The sequence below is a fragment of the Salmo salar genome, chromosome 16, assembly GCF_965601325.2.
Source record: "Salmo salar chromosome 16, fSalSal1, whole genome shotgun sequence".
NCBI lineage: Eukaryota > Metazoa > Chordata > Actinopteri > Salmoniformes > Salmonidae > Salmo > Salmo salar.
The window spans coordinates 87,665,605-87,685,711 of NC_138306.1; the positions used below are offsets into that span (position 1 = coordinate 87,665,605).

Below are 20,107 nucleotides of genomic sequence, written 5' to 3' on the forward strand. Positions count from 1 at the left end.
AGTTTTAGAAACTTTAGTGTTTTCTATCCAAATCTACTAATTATATACATATTCTCGTTTCTGGGCAAGAGTAGTAACCAGTTTAAATCGGGTACGTTTTTTTATCCGGCCCTGCAAATACTGCCCCCTCGCCCCAACAGGTTAACTGACTAAAATATCAGAAATATATATTTTGTGGAATGAAATGCTCAACATTTGAAGAAAGTAATTTTTCTTCACGGCTAACTATCAGGAAGTTTGAAAAGACAGGCGGAGTGGGCAGGGAGCTTATATTCATGAGCTGGCCTTGACTGACAGCTCTTTGAAACCCCCATGTCAAACTGGACTGCAGTCCTGCAGTAAAATCAGCCCTAGCAAATCAGGTGAAACACAAATCAGCTCAAACATTGAAATTGCATAATTTGTCATGTCTCTGCTGGGAGCGGTTCACAGCAGCACTGACGGATGTGTTGAATGACACCCCCCCCCCCCTTTTGTTCCATGCTTGAAGACCAGTAACACCAGACAGATGAAAGGGGAGACATAAGTCTCTCTACCATAGATGAATAGTGTAAACTTTTAATTATATTTGCTGACACCTTACAGCCCAATTTTGCACCAGTAGAGTAGCTGTATAAACCACGCCCCTCCACAAACACGCCTTCTCCGATGTTGGTAACGAGGCAGTACTTATTTAAATTAGGTAAGAAAATATGTTACCATTGGTGTATTAAAATGAGAGTTAGGTTGACCCCTTTTCCCTTAATAATCCTGCCTCCTGAATCCAAGTGTTTGACATGGGGGAGGGGACAGTAGCTTTATGACCAACCTTGATCAATGTTGGAGCAACAGTCATTTTTCATACTTTGATCTGGTTTCATCCAAATATCATCACATAACATGAAAAACATGATTTGACTGTTCATGACCTTTAAGTATCCTAGGCATAGTGGCAGTTAAGTCGTTTCTCTCCCCTAAAAAAGTCTAAACTCCCCTGCGTAAAGCTGTAGTGATAGTGGCCAATCCAGTCCAGCAGGGTCAGTCAAGTTCAATCAGACCCAGCATGACTGTATTTCAGGTGGGTCATCTCCTCTTTCTGTCATCAGCTGCTTGTCCCTGGTTCTGTCTGTGTCCTCCATTCTGCTGCAGCCCGTCCAGTTGGAGATGGTTCTGGCTATAGCGCTTGATAAGGGCTCCGGGAAGCAGGGCCACACAGGCGATGGCCAACAGCTGTAGCAGCGTCCCCCAGGAGAAGATATCGTCCAGGGAAGAGATCTCTGACAGGATGGAGCCTGTCCGCACGCAGATGAAGTTATACGGGATCAAACCTGATGAAGGAGAGGAGAGACTGGGTTAGACCTCCTAGATAAACACTAGACCTGGGGAAGGAGAGGAGAGACTGGGTTAGACCTCCTAGATAAACACTAGACCTGGGGAAGGAGAGGAGAGACTGGGTTAGACCTCCTAGATAAACACTAGACCTGGGGAAGGAGAGGAGAGACTGGGTTAGACCTCCTAGATAAACACTAGACCTGGGGAAGGAGAGGAGAGACTGGGTTAGACCTAGATAAACACTAGACCTGGGGAAGGAGAGGAGAGACTGGGTTAGACCTCCTAGATAAACACTAGACCTGGGGAAGGAGAGGAGAGACTGGGTTAGACCTCCTGGATAAACACTAGACCTGGGGAAGGAGAGGAGAGACTGGGTTAGACCTCCTAGATAAACACTAGACCTGGGGAAGGAGAGGAGAGACTGGGTTAGACCTCCTAGATAAACACTAGACCTGGGGAAGGAGAGGAGAGACTGGGTTAGACCTCCTAGATAAACACTAGACCTGGGGAAGGAGAGGAGAGACTGGGTTAGACCTCCTAGATAAACACTAGACCTGGGGAAGGAGAGGAGAGACTGGGTTAGACCTCCTAGATAAACACTAGACCTGGGGAAGGAGAGGAGAGACTGGGTTAGACCTCCTAGATAAACACTAGACCTGGGGAAGGAGAGGAGAGACTGGGTTAGACCTCCTAGATAAACACTAGACCTGGGGAAGGAGAGGAGAGACTGGGTTAGACCTCCTAGATAAACACTAGACCTGGGGAAGGAGAGGAGAGACTGGGTTAGACCTCCTAGATAAACACTAGACCTGGGGAAGGAGAGGAGAGACTGGGTTAGACCTCCTAGATAAACACTAGACCTGGGGAAGGAGAGGAGAGACTGGGTTAGACCTCCTAGATAAACACTAGACCTGGGGAAGGAGAGGAGAGACTGGGTTAGACCTCCTAGATAAACACTAGACCTGGGGAAGGAGAGGAGAGACTGGGTTAGACCTCCTAGATAAACACTAGACCTGGGGAAGGAGAGGAGAGACTGGGTTAGACCTCCTAGATAAACACTAGACCTGGGGAAGGAGAGGAGAGACTGGGTTAGACCTCCTAGATAAACACTAGACCTGGGGAAGGAGAGGAGAGACTGGGTTAGACCTCCTAGATAAACACTAGACCTGGGGAAGGAGAGGAGAGACTGGGTTAGACCTCCTAGATAAACACTAGACCTGGGGAAGGAGAGGAGAGACTGGGTTAGACCTCCTAGATAAACACTAGACCTGGGGAAGGAGAGGAGAGACTGGGTTAGACCTCCTAGATAAACACTAGACCTGGGGAAGGAGAGGAGAGACTGGGTTAGACCTCCTAGATAAACACTAGACCTGGGGAAGGAGAGGAGAGACTGGGTTAGACCTCCTAGATAAACACTAGACCTGGGGAAGGAGAGGAGAGACTGGGTTAGACCTCCTAGATAAACACTAGACCTGGGGAAGGAGAGGAGAGACTGGGTTAGACCTCCTAGATAAACACTAGACCTGGGGAAGGAGAGGAGAGACTGGGTTAGACCTCCTAGATAAACACTAGACCTGGGGAAGGAGAGGAGAGACTGGGTTAGACCTCCTAGATAAACACTAGACCTGGGGAAGGAGAGGAGAGACTGGGTTAGACCTCCTAGATAAACACTAGACCTGGGGAAGGAGAGGAGAGACTGGGTTAGACCTCCTAGATAAACACTAGACCTGGGGAAGGAGAGGAGAGACTGGGTTAGACCTCCTAGATAAACACTAGACCTGGGGAAGGAGAGGAGAGACTGGGTTAGACCTCCTAGATAAACACTAGACCTGGGGAAGGAGAGGAGAGACTGGGTTAGACCTCCTAGATAAACACTAGACCTGGGGAAGGAGAGGAGAGACTGGGTTAGACCTCCTAGATAAACACTAGACCTGGGGAAGGAGAGGAGAGACTGGGTTAGACCTCCTAGATAAACACTAGACCTGGGGAAGGAGAGGAGAGACTGGGTTAGACCTCCTAGATAAACACTAGACCTGGGGAAGGAGAGGAGAGACTGGGTTAGACCTCCTAGATAAACACTAGACCTGGGGAAGGAGAGGAGAGACTGGGTTAGACCTCCTAGATAAACACTAGACCTGGGGAAGGAGAGGAGAGACTGGGTTAGACCTCCTAGATAAACACTAGACCTGGGGAAGGAGAGGAGAGACTGGGTTAGACCTCCTAGATAAACACTAGACCTGGGGAAGGAGAGGAGAGACTGGGTTAGACCTCCTGGATAAACACTAGACCTGGGGAAGGAGAGGAGAGACTGGGTTAGACCTCCTAGATAAACACTAGACCTGGGGAAGGAGAGGAGAGACTGGGTTAGACCTCCTAGATAAACACTAGACCTGGGGAAGGAGAGGAGAGACTGGGTTAGACCTCCTAGATAAACACTAGACCTGGGGAAGGAGAGGAGAGACTGGGTTAGACCTCCTAGATAAACACTAGACCTGGGGAAGGAGAGGAGAGACTGGGTTAGACCTCCTAGATAAACACTAGACCTGGGGAAGGAGAGGAGAGACTGGGTTAGACCTCCTAGATAAACACTAGACCTGGGGAAGGAGAGGAGAGACTGGGTTAGACCTCCTAGATAAACACTAGACCTGGGGAAGGAGAGGAGAGACTGGGTTAGACCTCCTAGATAAACACTAGACCTGGGGAAGGAGAGGAGAGACTGGGTTAGACCTCCTAGATAAACACTAGACCTGGGGAAGGAGAGGAGAGACTGGGTTAGACCTCCTAGATAAACACTAGACCTGGGGAAGGAGAGGAGAGACTGGGTTAGACCTCCTAGATAAACACTAGACCTGGGGAAGGAGAGGAGAGACTGGGTTAGACCTCCTAGATAAACACTAGACCTGGGGAAGGAGAGGAGAGACTGGGTTAGACCTCCTAGATAAACACTAGACCTGGGGAAGGAGAGGAGAGACTGGGTTAGACCTCCTAGATAAACACTAGACCTGGGGAAGGAGAGGAGAGACTGGGTTAGACCTCCTAGATAAACACTAGACCTGGGGAAGGAGAGGAGAGACTGGGTTAGACCTCCTAGATAAACACTAGACCTGGGGAAGGAGAGGAGAGACTGGGTTAGACCTCCTAGATAAACACTAGACCTGGGGAAGGAGAGGAGAGACTGGGTTAGACCTCCTAGATAAACACTAGACCTGGGGAAGGAGAGGAGAGACTGGGTTAGACCTCCTAGATAAACACTAGACCTGGGGAAGGAGAGGAGAGACTGGGTTAGACCTAGATAAACACTAGACCTGGGGAAGGAGAGGAGAGACTGGGTTAGACCTAGATAAACACTAGACCTGGGGAAGGAGAGGAGAGACTGGGTTAGACCTCCTAGATAAACACTAGACCTGGGGAAGGAGAGGAGAGACTGGGTTAGACCTCCTAGATAAACACTAGACCTGGGGAAGGAGAGGAGAGACTGGGTTAGACCTCCTAGATAAACACTAGACCTGGGGAAGGAGAGGAGAGACTGGGTTAGACCTCCTAGATAAACACTAGACCTGGGGAAGGAGAGGAGAGACTGGGTTAGACCTCCTAGATAAACACTAGACCTGGGGAAGGAGAGGAGAGACTGGGTTAGACCTCCTAGATAAACACTAGACCTGGGGAAGGAGAGGAGAGACTGGGTTAGACCTCCTAGATAAACACTAGACCTGGGGAAGGAGAGGAGAGACTGGGTTAGACCTCCTAGATAAACACTAGACCTGGGGAAGGAGAGGAGAGACTGGGTTAGACCTCCTAGATAAACACTAGACCTGGGGAAGGAGAGGAGAGACTGGGTTAGACCTCCTAGATAAACACTAGACCTGGGGAAGGAGAGGAGAGACTGGGTTAGACCTCCTAGATAAACACTAGACCTGGGGAAGGAGAGGAGAGACTGGGTTAGACCTCCTAGATAAACACTAGACCTGGGGAAGGAGAGGAGAGACTGGGTTAGACCTCCTAGATAAACACTAGACCTGGGGAAGGAGAGGAGAGACTGGGTTAGACCTCCTAGATAAACACTAGACCTGGGGAAGGAGAGGAGAGACTGGGTTAGACCTCCTAGATAAACACTAGACCTGGGGAAGGAGAGGAGAGACTGGGTTAGACCTCCTAGATAAACACTAGACCTGGGGAAGGAGAGGAGAGACTGGGTTAGACCTCCTAGATAAACACTAGACCTGGGGAAGGAGAGGAGAGACTGGGTTAGACCTCCTAGATAAACACTAGACCTGGGGAAGGAGAGGAGAGACTGGGTTAGACCTCCTAGATAAACACTAGACCTGGGGAAGGAGAGGAGAGACTGGGTTAGACCTCCTAGATAAACACTAGACCTGGGGAAGGAGAGGAGAGACAGGGTTAGACCTCCTAGATAAACACTAGACCTGGGGAAGGAGAGGAGAGACTGGGTTAGACCTCCTAGATAAACACTAGACCTGGGGAAGGAGAGGAGAGACTGGGTTAGACCTCCTAGATAAACACTAGACCTGGGGAAGGAGAGGAGAGACTGGGTTAGACCTCCTAGATAAACACTAGACCTGGGGAAGGAGAGGAGAGACTGGGTTAGACCTCCTAGATAAACACTAGACCTGGGGAAGGAGAGGAGAGACTGGGTTAGACCTCCTAGATAAACACTAGACCTGGGGAAGGAGAGGAGAGACTGGGTTAGACCTCCTAGATAAACACTAGACCTGGGGAAGGAGAGGAGAGACTGGGTTAGACCTCCTAGATAAACACTAGACCTGGGGAAGGAGAGGAGAGACTGGGTTAGACCTCCTAGATAAACACTAGACCTGGGGAAGGAGAGGAGAGACTGGGTTAGACCTCCTAGATAAACACTAGACCTGGGGAAGGAGAGGAGAGACTGGGTTAGACCTAGATAAACACTAGACCTGGGGAAGGAGAGGAGAGACTGGGTTAGACCTCCTAGATAAACACTAGACCTGGGGAAGGAGAGGAGAGACTGGGTTAGACCTCCTAGATAAACACTAGACCTGGGGAAGGAGAGGAGAGACTGGGTTAGACCTAGATAAACACTAGACCTGGGGAAGGAGAGGAGAGACTGGGTTAGACCTCCTAGATAAACACTAGACCTGGGGAAGGAGAGGAGAGACTGGGTTAGACCTCCTAGATAAACACTAGACCTGGGGAAGGAGAGGAGAGACTGGGTTAGACCTCCTAGATAAACACTAGACCTGGGGAAGGAGAGGAGAGACTGGGTTAGACCTCCTAGATAAACACTAGACCTGGGGAAGGAGAGGAGAGACTGGGTTAGACCTAGATAAACACTAGACCTGGGGAAGGAGAGGAGAGACTGGGTTAGACCTCCTAGATAAACACTAGACCTGGGGAAGGAGAGGAGAGACTGGGTTAGACCTCCTAGATAAACACTAGACCTGGGGAAGGAGAGGAGAGACTGGGTTAGACCTCCTAGATAAACACTAGACCTGGGGAAGGAGAGGAGAGACTGGGTTAGACCTCCTAGATAAACACTAGACCTGGGGAAGGAGAGGAGAGACTGGGTTAGACCTCCTAGATAAACACTAGACCTGGGGAAGGAGAGGAGAGACTGGGTTAGACCTCCTAGATAAACACTAGACCTGGGGAAGGAGAGGAGAGACTGGGTTAGACCTCCTAGATAAACACTAGACCTGGGGAAGGAGAGGAGAGACTGGGTTAGACCTCCTAGATAAACACTAGACCTGGGGAAGGAGAGGAGAGACTGGGTTAGACCTCCTAGATAAACACTAGACCTGGGGAAGGAGAGGAGAGACTGGGTTAGACCTCCTGGATAAACACTAGACCTGGGGAAGGAGAGGAGAGACTGGGTTAGACCTCCTAGATAAACACTAGACCTGGGGAAGGAGAGGAGAGACTGGGTTAGACCTCCTAGATAAACACTAGACCTGGGGAAGGAGAGGAGAGACTGGGTTAGACCTCCTAGATAAACACTAGACCTGGGGAAGGAGAGGAGAGACTGGGTTAGACCTCCTAGATAAACACTAGACCTGGGGAAGGAGAGGAGAGACTGGGTTAGACCTCCTAGATAAACACTAGACCTGGGGAAGGAGAGGAGAGACTGGGTTAGACCTCCTAGATAAACACTAGACCTGGGGAAGGAGAGGAGAGACTGGGTTAGACCTCCTAGATAAACACTAGACCTGGGGAAGGAGAGGAGAGACTGGGTTAGACCTCCTAGATAAACACTAGACCTGGGGAAGGAGAGGAGAGACTGGGTTAGACCTCCTAGATAAACACTAGACCTGGGGAAGGAGAGGAGAGACTGGGTTAGACCTCCTAGATAAACACTAGACCTGGGGAAGGAGAGGAGAGACTGGGTTAGACCTCCTAGATAAACACTAGACCTGGGGAAGGAGAGGAGAGACTGGGTTAGACCTCCTAGATAAACACTAGACCTGGGGAAGGAGAGGAGAGACTGGGTTAGACCTCCTAGATAAACACTAGACCTGGGGAAGGAGAGGAGAGACTGGGTTAGACCTCCTAGATAAACACTAGACCTGGGGAAGGAGAGGAGAGACTGGGTTAGACCTCCTAGATAAACACTAGACCTGGGGAAGGAGAGGAGAGACTGGGTTAGACCTCCTAGATAAACACTAGACCTGGGGAAGGAGAGGAGAGACTGGGTTAGACCTCCTAGATAAACACTAGACCTGGGGAAGGAGAGGAGAGACTGGGTTAGACCTCCTAGATAAACACTAGACCTGGGGAAGGAGAGGAGAGACTGGGTTAGACCTCCTAGATAAACACTAGACCTGGGGAAGGAGAGGAGAGACTGGGTTAGACCTCCTAGATAAACACTAGACCTGGGGAAGGAGAGGAGAGACTGGGTTAGACCTCCTGGATAAAGGCGATATCGGAGGAGGGAGAGTTTGGAACAGTAAAGGTGGAAATGATCAGGCTTCGGTAATTAATGACATCTGTTGTAGTAGTACTTCAATATAACAAGGGAGAGACTGTGTTAGCCTTCTGAGCTAAAGCCTAGACATTAACTCAGTGAGCTAATGAAAGTCTTCACATCTTAAACAAAATGATGTATCATGTGAGTGTCATTCTTAGTAGTATTATATAATAGTCCTGTGGGTTGCGTTGCGCGGCAGTGCTGCTTCTGTTTCTCACCGATGAGTACGGAGAAGAAGAACATGGAGACGGGGATGTTGAGGATGGGGGACGTGACGTTCAGGAACCAGTTAGGAGTCATGGGGAAGAACCGCAGGAACAGGAGGAAGAAGAACAGACTGCTACGGTTCTCCTCCACCTGACGGAGAGAGAGAAGGAGAGGTGGTGGGAGAACGGAGGAGGTAGAGAGAGAAGGAGAGGTGGTGGGAGAACGGAGGAGGTAGAGAGAGAAGGAGAGGTGGTGGGAGAACGGAGGAGGTAGAGAGAGAAGGAGAGGTGGTGGGAGAACGGAGGAGGTAGAGAGAGAAGGAGAGGTGGTGGGAGAACGGAGGAGGTAGAGGGTGGGAGAGAGGGTGGGAGAACGGAGGAGGTAGAGAGGGAAGGAGAGGTGATGGGAGAACGGAGGAGGTAGAGAGAGAAGGAGAGAGGGTGGGAGAACGGAGGAGGTAGAGAGAGAAGGAGAGGTGGTGGGAGAACGGAGGAGGTAGAGAGAGAAGGAGAGGTGGTGGGAGAATGGAGGAGGTAGAGAGAGAAGGAGAGGTGGTGGGAGAACGGAGGAGGTAGAGGGAAGGAGAGGTGGTGGGAGAACGGAGGAGGTAGAGAGAAGGAGAGGTGGTGGGAGAACGGAGGAGGTAGAGAGAGAAGGAGAGGTGGTGGGAGAACGGAGGAGGTAGAGAGAGAAGGAGAGGTGGTGGGAGAACGGAGGAGGTAGAGAGAGAAGGAGAGGTGGTGGGAGAACGGAGGAGGTAGAGGGTGGGAGAGAGGGTGGGAGAACGGAGGAGGTAGAGAGGGAAGGAGAGGTGATGGGAGAACGGAGGAGGTAGAGAGAGAAGGAGAGAGGGTGGGAGAACGGAGGAGGTAGAGAGAGAAGGAGAGGTGATGGGAGAACGGAGGAGGTAGAGAGAGAAGGAGAGAGGGTGGGAGAACGGAGGAGGTAGAGAGAGAAGGAGAGGTGGTGGGAGAACGGAGGAGGTAGAGAGAGAAGGAGAGGGTGGGAGAATGGAGGAGGTAGAGAGAGAAGGAGAGGTGATGGGAGAATGGAGGAGGTAGAGAGGGAAGGAGAGGTGGTGGGAGAACGGAGGAGGTAGAGAGAGAAGGAGAGGGGGTGGGAGAACGGAGGAGGTAGAGAGAGAAGGAGAGGGGGTGGGAGAATGGAGGAGGTAGAGAGGGAAGGAGAGGGGGTGGGAGAATGGAGGAGGTAGAGAGAGAAGGAGAGGTGGTGGGAGAATGGAGGAGGTAGAGGGAAGGAGAGGGGGTGGGAGAATGGAGGAGGTAGAGGGAAGGAGAGAGGGTGGGAGAACGGAGGAGGTAGAGAGAGAAGGAGAGGTGGTGGGAGAACGGAGGAGGTAGAGAGAGAAGGAGAGGGGGTGGGAGAACGGAGGAGGTAGAGAGAGAAGGAGAGAGGGTGGGAGAATGGAGGAGGTAGAGAGAAGGAGAGGGGGTGGGAGAACGGAGGAGGTAGAGAGAAGGAGAGGTGATGGGAGAACGGAGGAGGTAGAGAGAGAAGGAGAGGTGGTGGGAGAATGGAGGAGGTAGAGGGAAGGAGAGGGGGTGGGAGAATGGAGGAGGTAGAGAGGGAAGGAGAGGGGGTGGGAGAACGGAGGAGGTAGAGAGAGAAGGAGAGGTGGTGGGAGAATGGAGGAGGTAGAGAGAGAAGGAGAGGTGGTGGGAGAACGGAGGAGGTAGAGGGAAGGAGAGGGGGTGGGAGAACGGAGGAGGTAGAGAGAGAAGGAGAGGTGGTGGGAGAACGGAGGAGGTAGAGGGAAGGAGAGGGGGTGGGAGAACGGAGGAGGTAGAGAGAGAAGGAGAGGTGGTGGGAGAACGGAGGAGGTAGAGGGTGGGAGAATGGAGGAGGTAGAGAGGGAAGGAGAGGGGGTGGGAGAATGGAGGAGGTAGAGAGGGAAGGAGAGGTGGTGGGAGAGGGGGTGGGAGAACGGAGGAGGTAGAGAGAAGGAGAGGTGATGGGAGAACGGAGGAGGTAGAGAGAAGGAGAGGTGATGGGAGAATGGAAGAGGTAGAGGGAAGGAGAGAGGGTGGGAGAATGGAGGAGGTAGAGGGTGGGAGAATGGAGGAGGTAGAGAGAAGGAGAGGTGGTGGGAGAATGGAGGAGGTAGAGGGAAGGAGAGGGGGTGGGAGAATGGAGGAGGTAGAGAGAAGGAGAGGTGATGGGAGAACGGAGGAGGTAGAGAGAAGGAGAGGTGATGGGAGAACGGAGGAGGTAGAGGGTGGGAGAATGGAGGAGGTAGAGGGTGGGAGAATGGAGGAGGTAGAGGGAAGGAGAGAGGGTGGGAGAGGGGGTGGGAGAACGGAGGAGGTAGAGAGAAGGAGAGGTGATGGGAGAATGGAGGAGGTAGAGGGGGAAGGAGAGAGGGTGGGAGAACGGAGGAGGTAGAGAGAGAAGGAGAGGTGGTGGGAGAACGGAGGAGGTAGAGAGAGAAGGAGAGAGGGTGGGAGAACGGAGGAGGTAGAGAGAGAAGGAGAGGTGGTGGGAGAATGGAGGAGGTAGAGGGTGGGAGAGAGGGTGGGAGAACGGAGGAGGTAGAGAGAGAAGGAGAGAGGGTGGGAGAACGGAGGGGGTAGAGAGAGAAGGAGAGGTGGTGGGAGAATGGAGGAGGTAGAGAGAGAAGGAGAGGTGATGGTAGAGAGAGAAGGAGAGGTGGTGGGAGAACGGAGGAGGTAGAGGGTGGGAGAATGGAGGAGGTAGAGAGAGAAGGAGAGGTGATGGGAGAATGGAGGAGGTAGAGGGAAGGAGAGAGGGTGGGAGAACGGAGGAGGTAGAGAGAAGGAGAGGTGATGGGAGAACGGAGGAGGTAGAGAGAAGGAGAGGTGATGGGAGAACGGAGGAGGTAGAGAGAAGGAGAGGTGATGGGAGAATGGAGGAGGTAGAGGGAAGGAGAGGTGGTGGGAGAGGGGGTGGGAGAACGGAGGAGGTAGAGGGAAGGAGAGGGGGTGGGAGAGAGGAGGAGGTAGAGAGGGAAGGAGAGGTGGTGGGAGAGAGGAGGCGGTAGAGAGGGAAGGAGAACAGAGGAGGTAGAGGGAAGGAGAGGGGGTGGGAGAACGGAGGAGGTAGAGAGGGAAGGAGAGGGGATGGGAGAACGGAGGAGGTAGAGAGAGAAGGAGAACGGAGGAGGTAGAGAGGGAAGGAGAGGGGATGGGAGAACGGAGGAGGTAGAGAGGGAAGGAGAGGGGATGGGAGAACGGAGGAGGTAGAGAGGGAAGGAGAACGGAGGAGTAAAGGGGAAGAGAGAACTGTCATTGTAAATGTACTTATTAATGAATGAATGATTGGAGGGATATTACTAGAGTCCCAACACTGTAAAAGAATGTGGTATTCTGCATTCTTACCCTGTGTAACACGGTTAGTTATGTTTCCCTTGCCACTGTTTATGTATTCCTATTGGTTGGTTGAATTTACATATCAATAAGGTGTTATGCCATAGGTCATGCTTGCAGCTAGGGGGAGGTCACATTCTGAAATAGTGCATTTTATACATTATATACTTCTATGGCCTTTTATTGTCCTCAGCACAGGGTGCACATTTGTAATGATCAAGCTGTTTAATCAGCTTCTTGATATGCCACACCTGTCAGGTCGATGGATTATCTTGGCAAATGAGAAATGATCTCTAACAGGGATATAAACAAATGTCTGTACAAAATTTGCGAAAAATCAGTTTTTTGTGCGTATGGAAGATGTCTGGTATCTTATGTCAGCTCATGGGACCAACACTTTACATGTTGTGTTTCTATTTTAGTTCAGTGTGTATTTGTGTGTACAGTACCTGTTAGATATTGGTGGCTTCCTGGGATGCACTTTTCTGTGTTATTGCAGTGAGAGAGTTACCCAGCATGCTCTAATTCAGTTATTTCCATGCCAACAGGCGATTCACAAATCTGCAGTGATCAACATACTGTTGTCCTGAACATGTATTTCCTGGTGTCTATCATCAGAATAATCACCAATCAACTGGGACCGCTGGCTGTTCTTTACAAACCAAAAACCCAAGAGAGTCAGGAAGTAGATCACATCTGTTACACTGGTGATCAAACCAGTCTTCTGGTCTGCACTGGACAACTGTTACACCTGTCTAACCTAATGTGTAAGCCAAGGACAGTGTAAGAGGAGACCCACACACACACACACACACACACACCCCTCTAGTCTATCTTTAGAGAATTGTAATCAAAGGACATGTGGTAAAGGAAGGGCCTGTATCCCCCCAGTCATACACCCTCCTCCAACAAGCCCATGGTACTGTGGTCTGGGACAACATACTGTCTCTCTCTCACACCTTGTTCTGCAGCCTGTCCACCTGGTCAGGGAACAGGCGTATGATGTAGCTCTTCCCGAAGGCAGCAGACAGCAGGTAACAGAAGGTAGAGCCGGTGGTGGTCAGAAGACAGGCCAGGACCAGACCCTGCCATGGACCAAACAGCGCCCCCGCCAGCATGTTCTGGGAAGCACAGGGGATGAGCATGGTGAGCACTGCTGGAAAAAGTACCCAATTGTCATACTTGAGTAAAAGTAAAGATACCTTGATAGAAAATTTACTCAAGTGAAAGTCACCCAGTAAAATAATACTTGAGTCAAAGTCAAAGTATATGGTTTTAAATATACTTAGGTACCAGAAGTTAACTGACAACCTATAAATCATTTCAAATTGCTTATATTAAGCAAACCAAACACAATGTTCTAGTTTGTTTATCTCCAGATAGCCAGGGGCACACTCCAACACTCCAACATTATTTACAAATGAAGCATGTGTGTTTAGTGAGTCCACCAGATCAGAGGCAGTCGGGATAAGTGTGTGAATTGGACCATTTTCCTGTCCTGCTAAGCATTCAAAATGTGACGAGTACTTTTGGGTGTCAGGAAAAATGTATGGAGTAAAAACAACATTATTTTCTTTAGGAATGTAGTGAAATAAAAGTAGTAAAAAATATAAATAGTAAAGTACAGATACCCCAAAAAACGAGTTAAGCAGTACTTTAAAGTATTTTTACTTCAGTACTTTCCACCCCTGATGGTGAGGGTCAGGAGGCAGGCTGTTCTGACCATGGATGGAGGTTCTGCTCTTAGGGTCATAGGTTCATGGACCCGTGGAAACAGTTTGTGTGTGTTCCATGGATGAGTGTAATGTTAGTCCCTCTCACCAGGAAGGAGGAGCCAGGGATGGCGAAGGACTGTTTGTAGAGGTAGGCACTACAGAACAGCAGCACCACGTAGCCTGTGTGTTCTGTCTTATAGAACTGCAGCATCTCAGCCAGCTCCCTCAGCTCATCCAGGTCCGACGGGAACTTCAGTCTGGAGGGAAACAAACACCAGCAACATCAGATAACATGGTTCCTAGTACTAGTGTCCGATTTAGACCTAAATATTGGCACCTAGTTACTGTTTGCACCAGGGAAAAGTTAGTTTTTTTTGTTCTTCAAATGGGAATTGAGGACACTGAGGACAGAGCATTTAAGGTAACACAGGCGAAGACCATAGGAAGGGGTCATAGGTCATAGAAAGGGGTTATAGGTCATAGAAAGGGGTTATAGGTCATAGGAAGGGGTTATAGGTCATAGGAAGGGGTTATAGGAAGGGGTTATAGGTCATAGGAAGGGGTTATAGGTCATAGAAAGGGGTTATAGGTCATAGAAAGGGGTTATAGGTCATAGGAAGGGGTTATAGGTCATAGGAAGGGGTTATAGGAAGGGGTTATAGGTCATAGGAAGGGGTTATAGGTCATAGGAAGGGGTTATAGGTCATAGGAAGGGGTACCAGTACGGAGAAAAAAATGTATGAAATGTATGCATTCACTACTGTAAGTCGCTCTGGATAAGAGCATCTGCTAAATGACTAAAATGTAAATGTATAGGAAGGGGTCATAGGAAGGGGTTATAGGTCAAAGGAAGGGGTCATAGGAAGGAGTTATAGGAAGGGGTTATAGGTCATAGGAAGGGGTTATAGGAAGGGGTTATAGGTCATAGGAAGGGGTTATAGGTCATAGGAAGGGGTTATAGGTCATAGGAAGGGGTTATAGGTTATAGGAAGGGGTTACTTACTATGGCTGTATATACTATGGCTGTGTATACTACGGCTGTGTATACTATGGCTGTATATACTATGGCTGTCTGTACTATGGCTGTCTGTACTATGGCTGTGTATACTACGGCTGTGTATACTACAGCAGTATATACTATGGCTGTGTATACTACGGCTGTGTATACTACAGCAGTATATACTATGGCTGTCTGTACTATGGCTGTGTATACTACGGCTGTGTTTACTACGGCTGGGCTGCGTATACTACAGCAGTATATACTATGGCTGTGTATACTACGGCTGTGTATACTATGGCTGTATATACTATGGCTGTCTATACTACGGCTGTCTATACAGCTGTAGTACACACAGCCGTAGTATAGACAGCCGTAGTACAGACAGCCATAGTATATACTGCTGTAGTATACACAGCCGTAGTATACACAGCCATAGTACAGACAGCCATAGTATATACTGCTGTAGTATACACAGCCGTAGTATACACAGCCATAGTACAGACAGCCATAGTATATACTGCTGTAGTATACGCAGCCCAGCCGTAGTACACACAGCCGTAGTATACACAGCCATAGTACAGACAGCCATAGTATATACTGCTGTAGTATACACAGCCGTAGTATACACAGCCATAGTACAGACAGCCATAGTATATACTGCTGTAGTATACGCAGCCCAGCCGTAGTACACACAGCCGTAGTACACACAGCCATAGTACAGACAGCCACAGTATACGCAGCCCAGCCGTAGTACACACAGCCGTAGTACACAGCCGTAGTTGTAGTCATATAGGGAAGACATAATGCTCAGCCCCCAGTCTGCTGGTGTATGACTAGTCTAAACTTGACTCTCTAGAGTATTGGGAATCTGGGGATACCCTAATCTGACATCATAGACAGGTCAAACACAGACTAAAGTGGGCATGGCTGGTGCCCGTGTGCAGGCATGAGAGAGAGAGAGAGAGAGAGAGAGAGGGAGAAGTTTCCAGATGGCGGAGAGAGAGGGACGTGTTTGAGAGAGAGAGTATGAAACAGGATATGGGACAGAAATAGCGGCTTTTGCTCTGGGATTTCTGCCTCTGCTAGTTTCGATGCTGGAAGTTTCAGGCTCCTCAGCCGTGACAGACACACGCAAACAGAATGAACCATGAACCATGAAACCTAAGCTGCTGGTATCACATCTAATTGTTGAGCTATATGGGATGAATGGAAGGCAAAGCCACTGTGGTTAGGATCTCAGGTGTGTATTCCTCAGCACACCGCGTCCAGTGTTATGTCCTGGGTAGCACCTCATCAGAACCGTCCGGTGTGTATTCCTCAGCACACCGCGTCCAGTGTTATGTCCTGGGTAGCACCTCATCAGAACTGGGTAGCACCTCATCAGAACCGTCCGGTGTGTATTCCTCAGCACACCGTGTCCAGTGTTATGTCCTGGGTAGCACCTCATCAGAACCGTCCAGTGTGTATTCCTCAGCACACCGCGTCCAGTGTTATGTCCTGGGTAGCACCTCATCAGAACTGGGTAGCACCTCATCAGAACCGTCCGGTGTGTATTCCTCAGCACACCGCGTCCAGTGTTATGTCCTGGGTAGCACCTCATCAGAACCGTCCGGTGTGTATTCCTCAGCACACCGCGTCCAGTGTTATGTCCTGGGTAGCACCTCATCAGAACTGGGTAGCACCTCATCAGAACCGTCCGGTGTGTATTCCTCAGCACACCGCGTCCAGTGTTATGTCCTGGGTAGCACCTCATCAGAACCGTCCGGTGTGTATTCCTCAGCACACCGCGTCCAGTGTTATGTCCTGGGTAGCACCTCATCAGAACTGGGTAGCACCTCATCAGAACCGTCCGGTGTGTATTCCTCAGCACACCGCGTCCAGTGTTATGTCCTGGGTAGCACCTCATCAGAACTGGGTAGCACCTCATCAGAACCGTCCGGTGTGTATTCCTCAGCACACCGTGTCCAGTGTTATGTCCTGGGTAGCACCTCATCAGAACCGTCCGGTGTGTATTCCTCAGCACACCGTGTCCAGTGTTATGTCCTGGGTAGCACCTCATCAGAACCGTCCGGTGTGTATTCCTCAGCACACCGTGTCCAGTGTTATGTCCTGGGTAGCACCTCATCAGAACTGGGTAGCACCTCATCAGAACCGTCCGGTGTGTATTCCTCAGCACACCGCGTCCAGTGTTATGTCCTGGGTAGCACCTCATCAGAACTGGGTAGCACCTCATCAGAACCGTCCGGTGTGTATTCCTCAGCACACCGCGTCCAGTGTTATGTCCTGGGTAGCACCTCATCAGAACTGGGTAGCACCTCATCAGAACCGTCCGGTGTGTATTCCTCAGCACACCGCGTCCAGTGTTATGTCCTGGGTAGCACCTCATCAGAACTGGGTAGCACCTCATCAGAACCGTCCGGTGTGTATTCCTCAGCACACCGTGTCCAGTGTTATGTCCTGGGTAGCACCTCATCAGAAACGTCCGGTGTGTATTCCTCAGCACACCGTGTCCAGTGTTATGTCCTGGGTAGCACCTCATCAGAACCGTCCGGTGTGTATTCCTCAGCACACCGTGTCCAGTGTTATGTCCTGGGTAGCACCTCATCAGAAACGTCCGGTGTGTATTCCTCAGCACACCGTGTCCAGTGTTATGTCCTGGGTAGCACCTCATCAGAACCGTCCGGTGTGTATTCCTCAGCACACCGCGTCCAGTGTTATGTCCTGGGTAGCACCTCATCAGAACCGTCCGGTGTGTATTCCTCAGCACACCGTGTCCAGTGTTATGTCCTGGGTAGCATCACCTCTGGATGTCTGTTCTCTAATAGGAGTGTACAGGGCTGATAAACATGATGCCAGGGTCATGAAACTCCTTTATAATTAGGTACGGTGAAATATGATGGGACGAGGACATAATGCCAACCAAGACGAGTGTGTCTGCTAAAGCACAGGATCATAGCCACCCTCATCTCCCTCAGCAAATCTGAGAAGAAAAAAAAATTGTGCTGATTGATGAAAAAGGAAATTATGGTCGCAAACATTGTACAGAAGAGAAAAAACAAGAAATGACATTTAGTGTACACGGAGCTCCTAGAAAGTGATGACCGTTATATGGGTCATCTGACCAGGGTTAGGTCAGAGCTGTATGTTCTCATACTCATCAGACTGAGGAGGACAGTATTTCAGGCCAAGTGAACCTAAGCCAAGAGAGGCCATGGCCAGGTCTCCACTGGGGCAGAAACCATAGGAGAGGTGGGGCTGGATGAGACACACAGGGGTTTAGAGTAGGCCTATAGGAACATCATCTGAAAACAGGAACTACTGTGATATTATCACCTAATGCTGTCAAACAACACCATCAGACAAGGACAAATACTTTGTGACATGTCCTCTGAATTAGCCTACACTGACAGTCAGGTGTTTGATGATGCCATTTAGATAACTTGTCATGCAATCATCTGAGGGAAATGAGATGCTGCCAAACGCAGTGATTATTACAGCACCTCAATGGACTCTGCGCTGTCTGTCAATGCACTTATCAACATCATAATCACACAACAGATAACCACTCTGGGAGTACTCTGAGACTTTATACTAGATCTATTACATAAATGGTGATGTCACTATGCTAATATAACACTGTGGAAGTGGCTATATATTGACTTATTTGTAAAGTTATATATGTAAACATGTCCTAGAAAGTGTCATTGCACAAGCAGGCAGCTGCTGTAGCCTATAATTATTCTGCTAATAGCTGAAAAGTCTAGCGACATCTACCAAATTGTAGCTATAGATCTGTTGAGGCTGGCTACCTGTACTCTACAACTTCCATGTCCCCGGTTCCCTCTGCGCTCTCGTTGTTTAACTCCACCTCATGTCGCCGGTGATGTTGCGGTCCGGGCGGCAGGAAAGAGGACAGGAGATAGAGGTAGAAAGTTGCCGCTCCTACCACAGATAATAAACCCGAAATGGAGCCCATTGCTACGCGCTACACCGACCTCCTATCAGAAAGGCTTGTTCGGTGACCGGCTCCCAGTGTCGGTGTTGAGAAGTGAACGTCACAGAATAACTTCTGACAGTTGCCCTGTGGTCCTGGAAGGCTTTCACCTATATCTTCACTAGAGGGCAGCCTCGTGTTCTCTCTGGTGGTGCACGGGTCAACTGCCAGACTAGAGTACTGAGGATCACTGTCTGGACCATGATGTTATAAACTACAGTTGGCTCTCTACACCAAAGGATGTTTTTGGGCAACAAGCTTGTTTCTCTGCACTACAACAGCTGGTGTATGATGAAGGTATTATCTTGTTTCTCTGCACTACAACAGCTGGTGTATGATGAAGGTATTAGCTTGTTTCTCTGCACTATAACAGCTGGTGTATGATGAAGGTATTATCTTGTATCTCCACTACAACAGCTGGTGTATGATGAAGGTATTATCTTGTTTCTCTGCACTACAACAGCTGGTGTATGATGAAGGTATTATCTTGTTTCTCTGCACTACAACAGCTGGTGTATGATGAAGCTATTAGCTTGTTTCTCTGCACTACAACAGCTGGTGTATGATGAAGGTATTATCTTGTTTCTCTGCACTATAACAGCTGGTGTATGATGAAGGTATTATCTTGTTTCTCTGCACTATAACAGCTGGTGTATGATGAAGGTATTAGCTTGTTTCTCTGCACTACAACAGCTGGTGTATGATGAAGGTATTATCTTGTTTCTCTGCACTATAACAGCTGGTGTATGATGAAGGTATTATCTTGTTTCTCTGCACTATAACAGCTGGTGTATGATGAAGGTATTATCTTGTTTCTCTGCACTACAACAGCTGGTGTATGATGAAGGTATTATCTTGTTTCTCTGCACTACAACAGCTGGTGTATGATGAAGGTAGTATCTTGTTTCTCTGCCCCGCGGGGGGGCGCCGCACTACACAGCGGGGGGGAGCGCCTGCCCCGCTGGTGTATGATGAAGGTATTATCTTGTTTCTCTGCACTACAACAGCTGGGGTGTATGATGAAGGTATTATCTTGTTTCTCTGCACTACAACAGCTGGTGTATGATGAAGGTATTATCTTGTTTCTCTGCACTACAACAGCGGGGGGTGGGCGCCTGCCCGCTGGGTATGATGAAGGTATTATCTTGTTTCTCTGCACTACACAGCGGGGGGGACGCCTGCCCCGCTGGTGTATGATGAAGGTATTATCTTGTTTCTCTGCACTACAACAGCTGGGGTGTATGATGGGAACGCCGCCCCGCGGGGGAGGCGTTATTACATTGTTAATAATGTATTACAACACTACAACACCAAGTTGTGAAACTGAGTGAAGTTACACTCAGCCACCAGTAGAGTGCAGATTCACTTGGCTTATAGCTTACAGAAACGTACCACCTGTATTGCGTATGCAGACACACTGATCCACCACATTAACCTGATCACACCAAGGATCCAAACTCACCTCATGTCTGCCTTGATGTTCATACATCTCCATGGAACCCAGAACGATATGTGACCACTTGGTTAATAAGACTCATCAACACTAGTGGAAGGGCACTCACATCGCTTAAAATAACC

General features: G+C 49.5%; 1 protein-coding gene across 1 annotated transcript; it reads right to left on the reverse strand.

The window, feature by feature from the left end:
- Positions 1-544: 544 nt before the first annotated feature.
- LOC106574917 (transmembrane protein 41A-B) lies at positions 545-18,627 on the reverse strand. The gene is made up of 5 exons (XM_045698359.2): positions 18,345-18,627; positions 13,642-13,792; positions 12,780-12,941; positions 8,488-8,626; positions 545-1,307 (listed from the first exon to the last, which is right to left on the reverse strand). The coding sequence occupies exons 1-5, from the start codon at positions 18,509-18,511 to the stop codon at positions 1,063-1,065; spliced, it is 864 nt and encodes a 287-aa protein (XP_045554315.1). The 5' UTR covers positions 18,512-18,627; the 3' UTR covers positions 545-1,062.
- Positions 18,628-20,107: the final 1,480 nt, after the last annotated feature.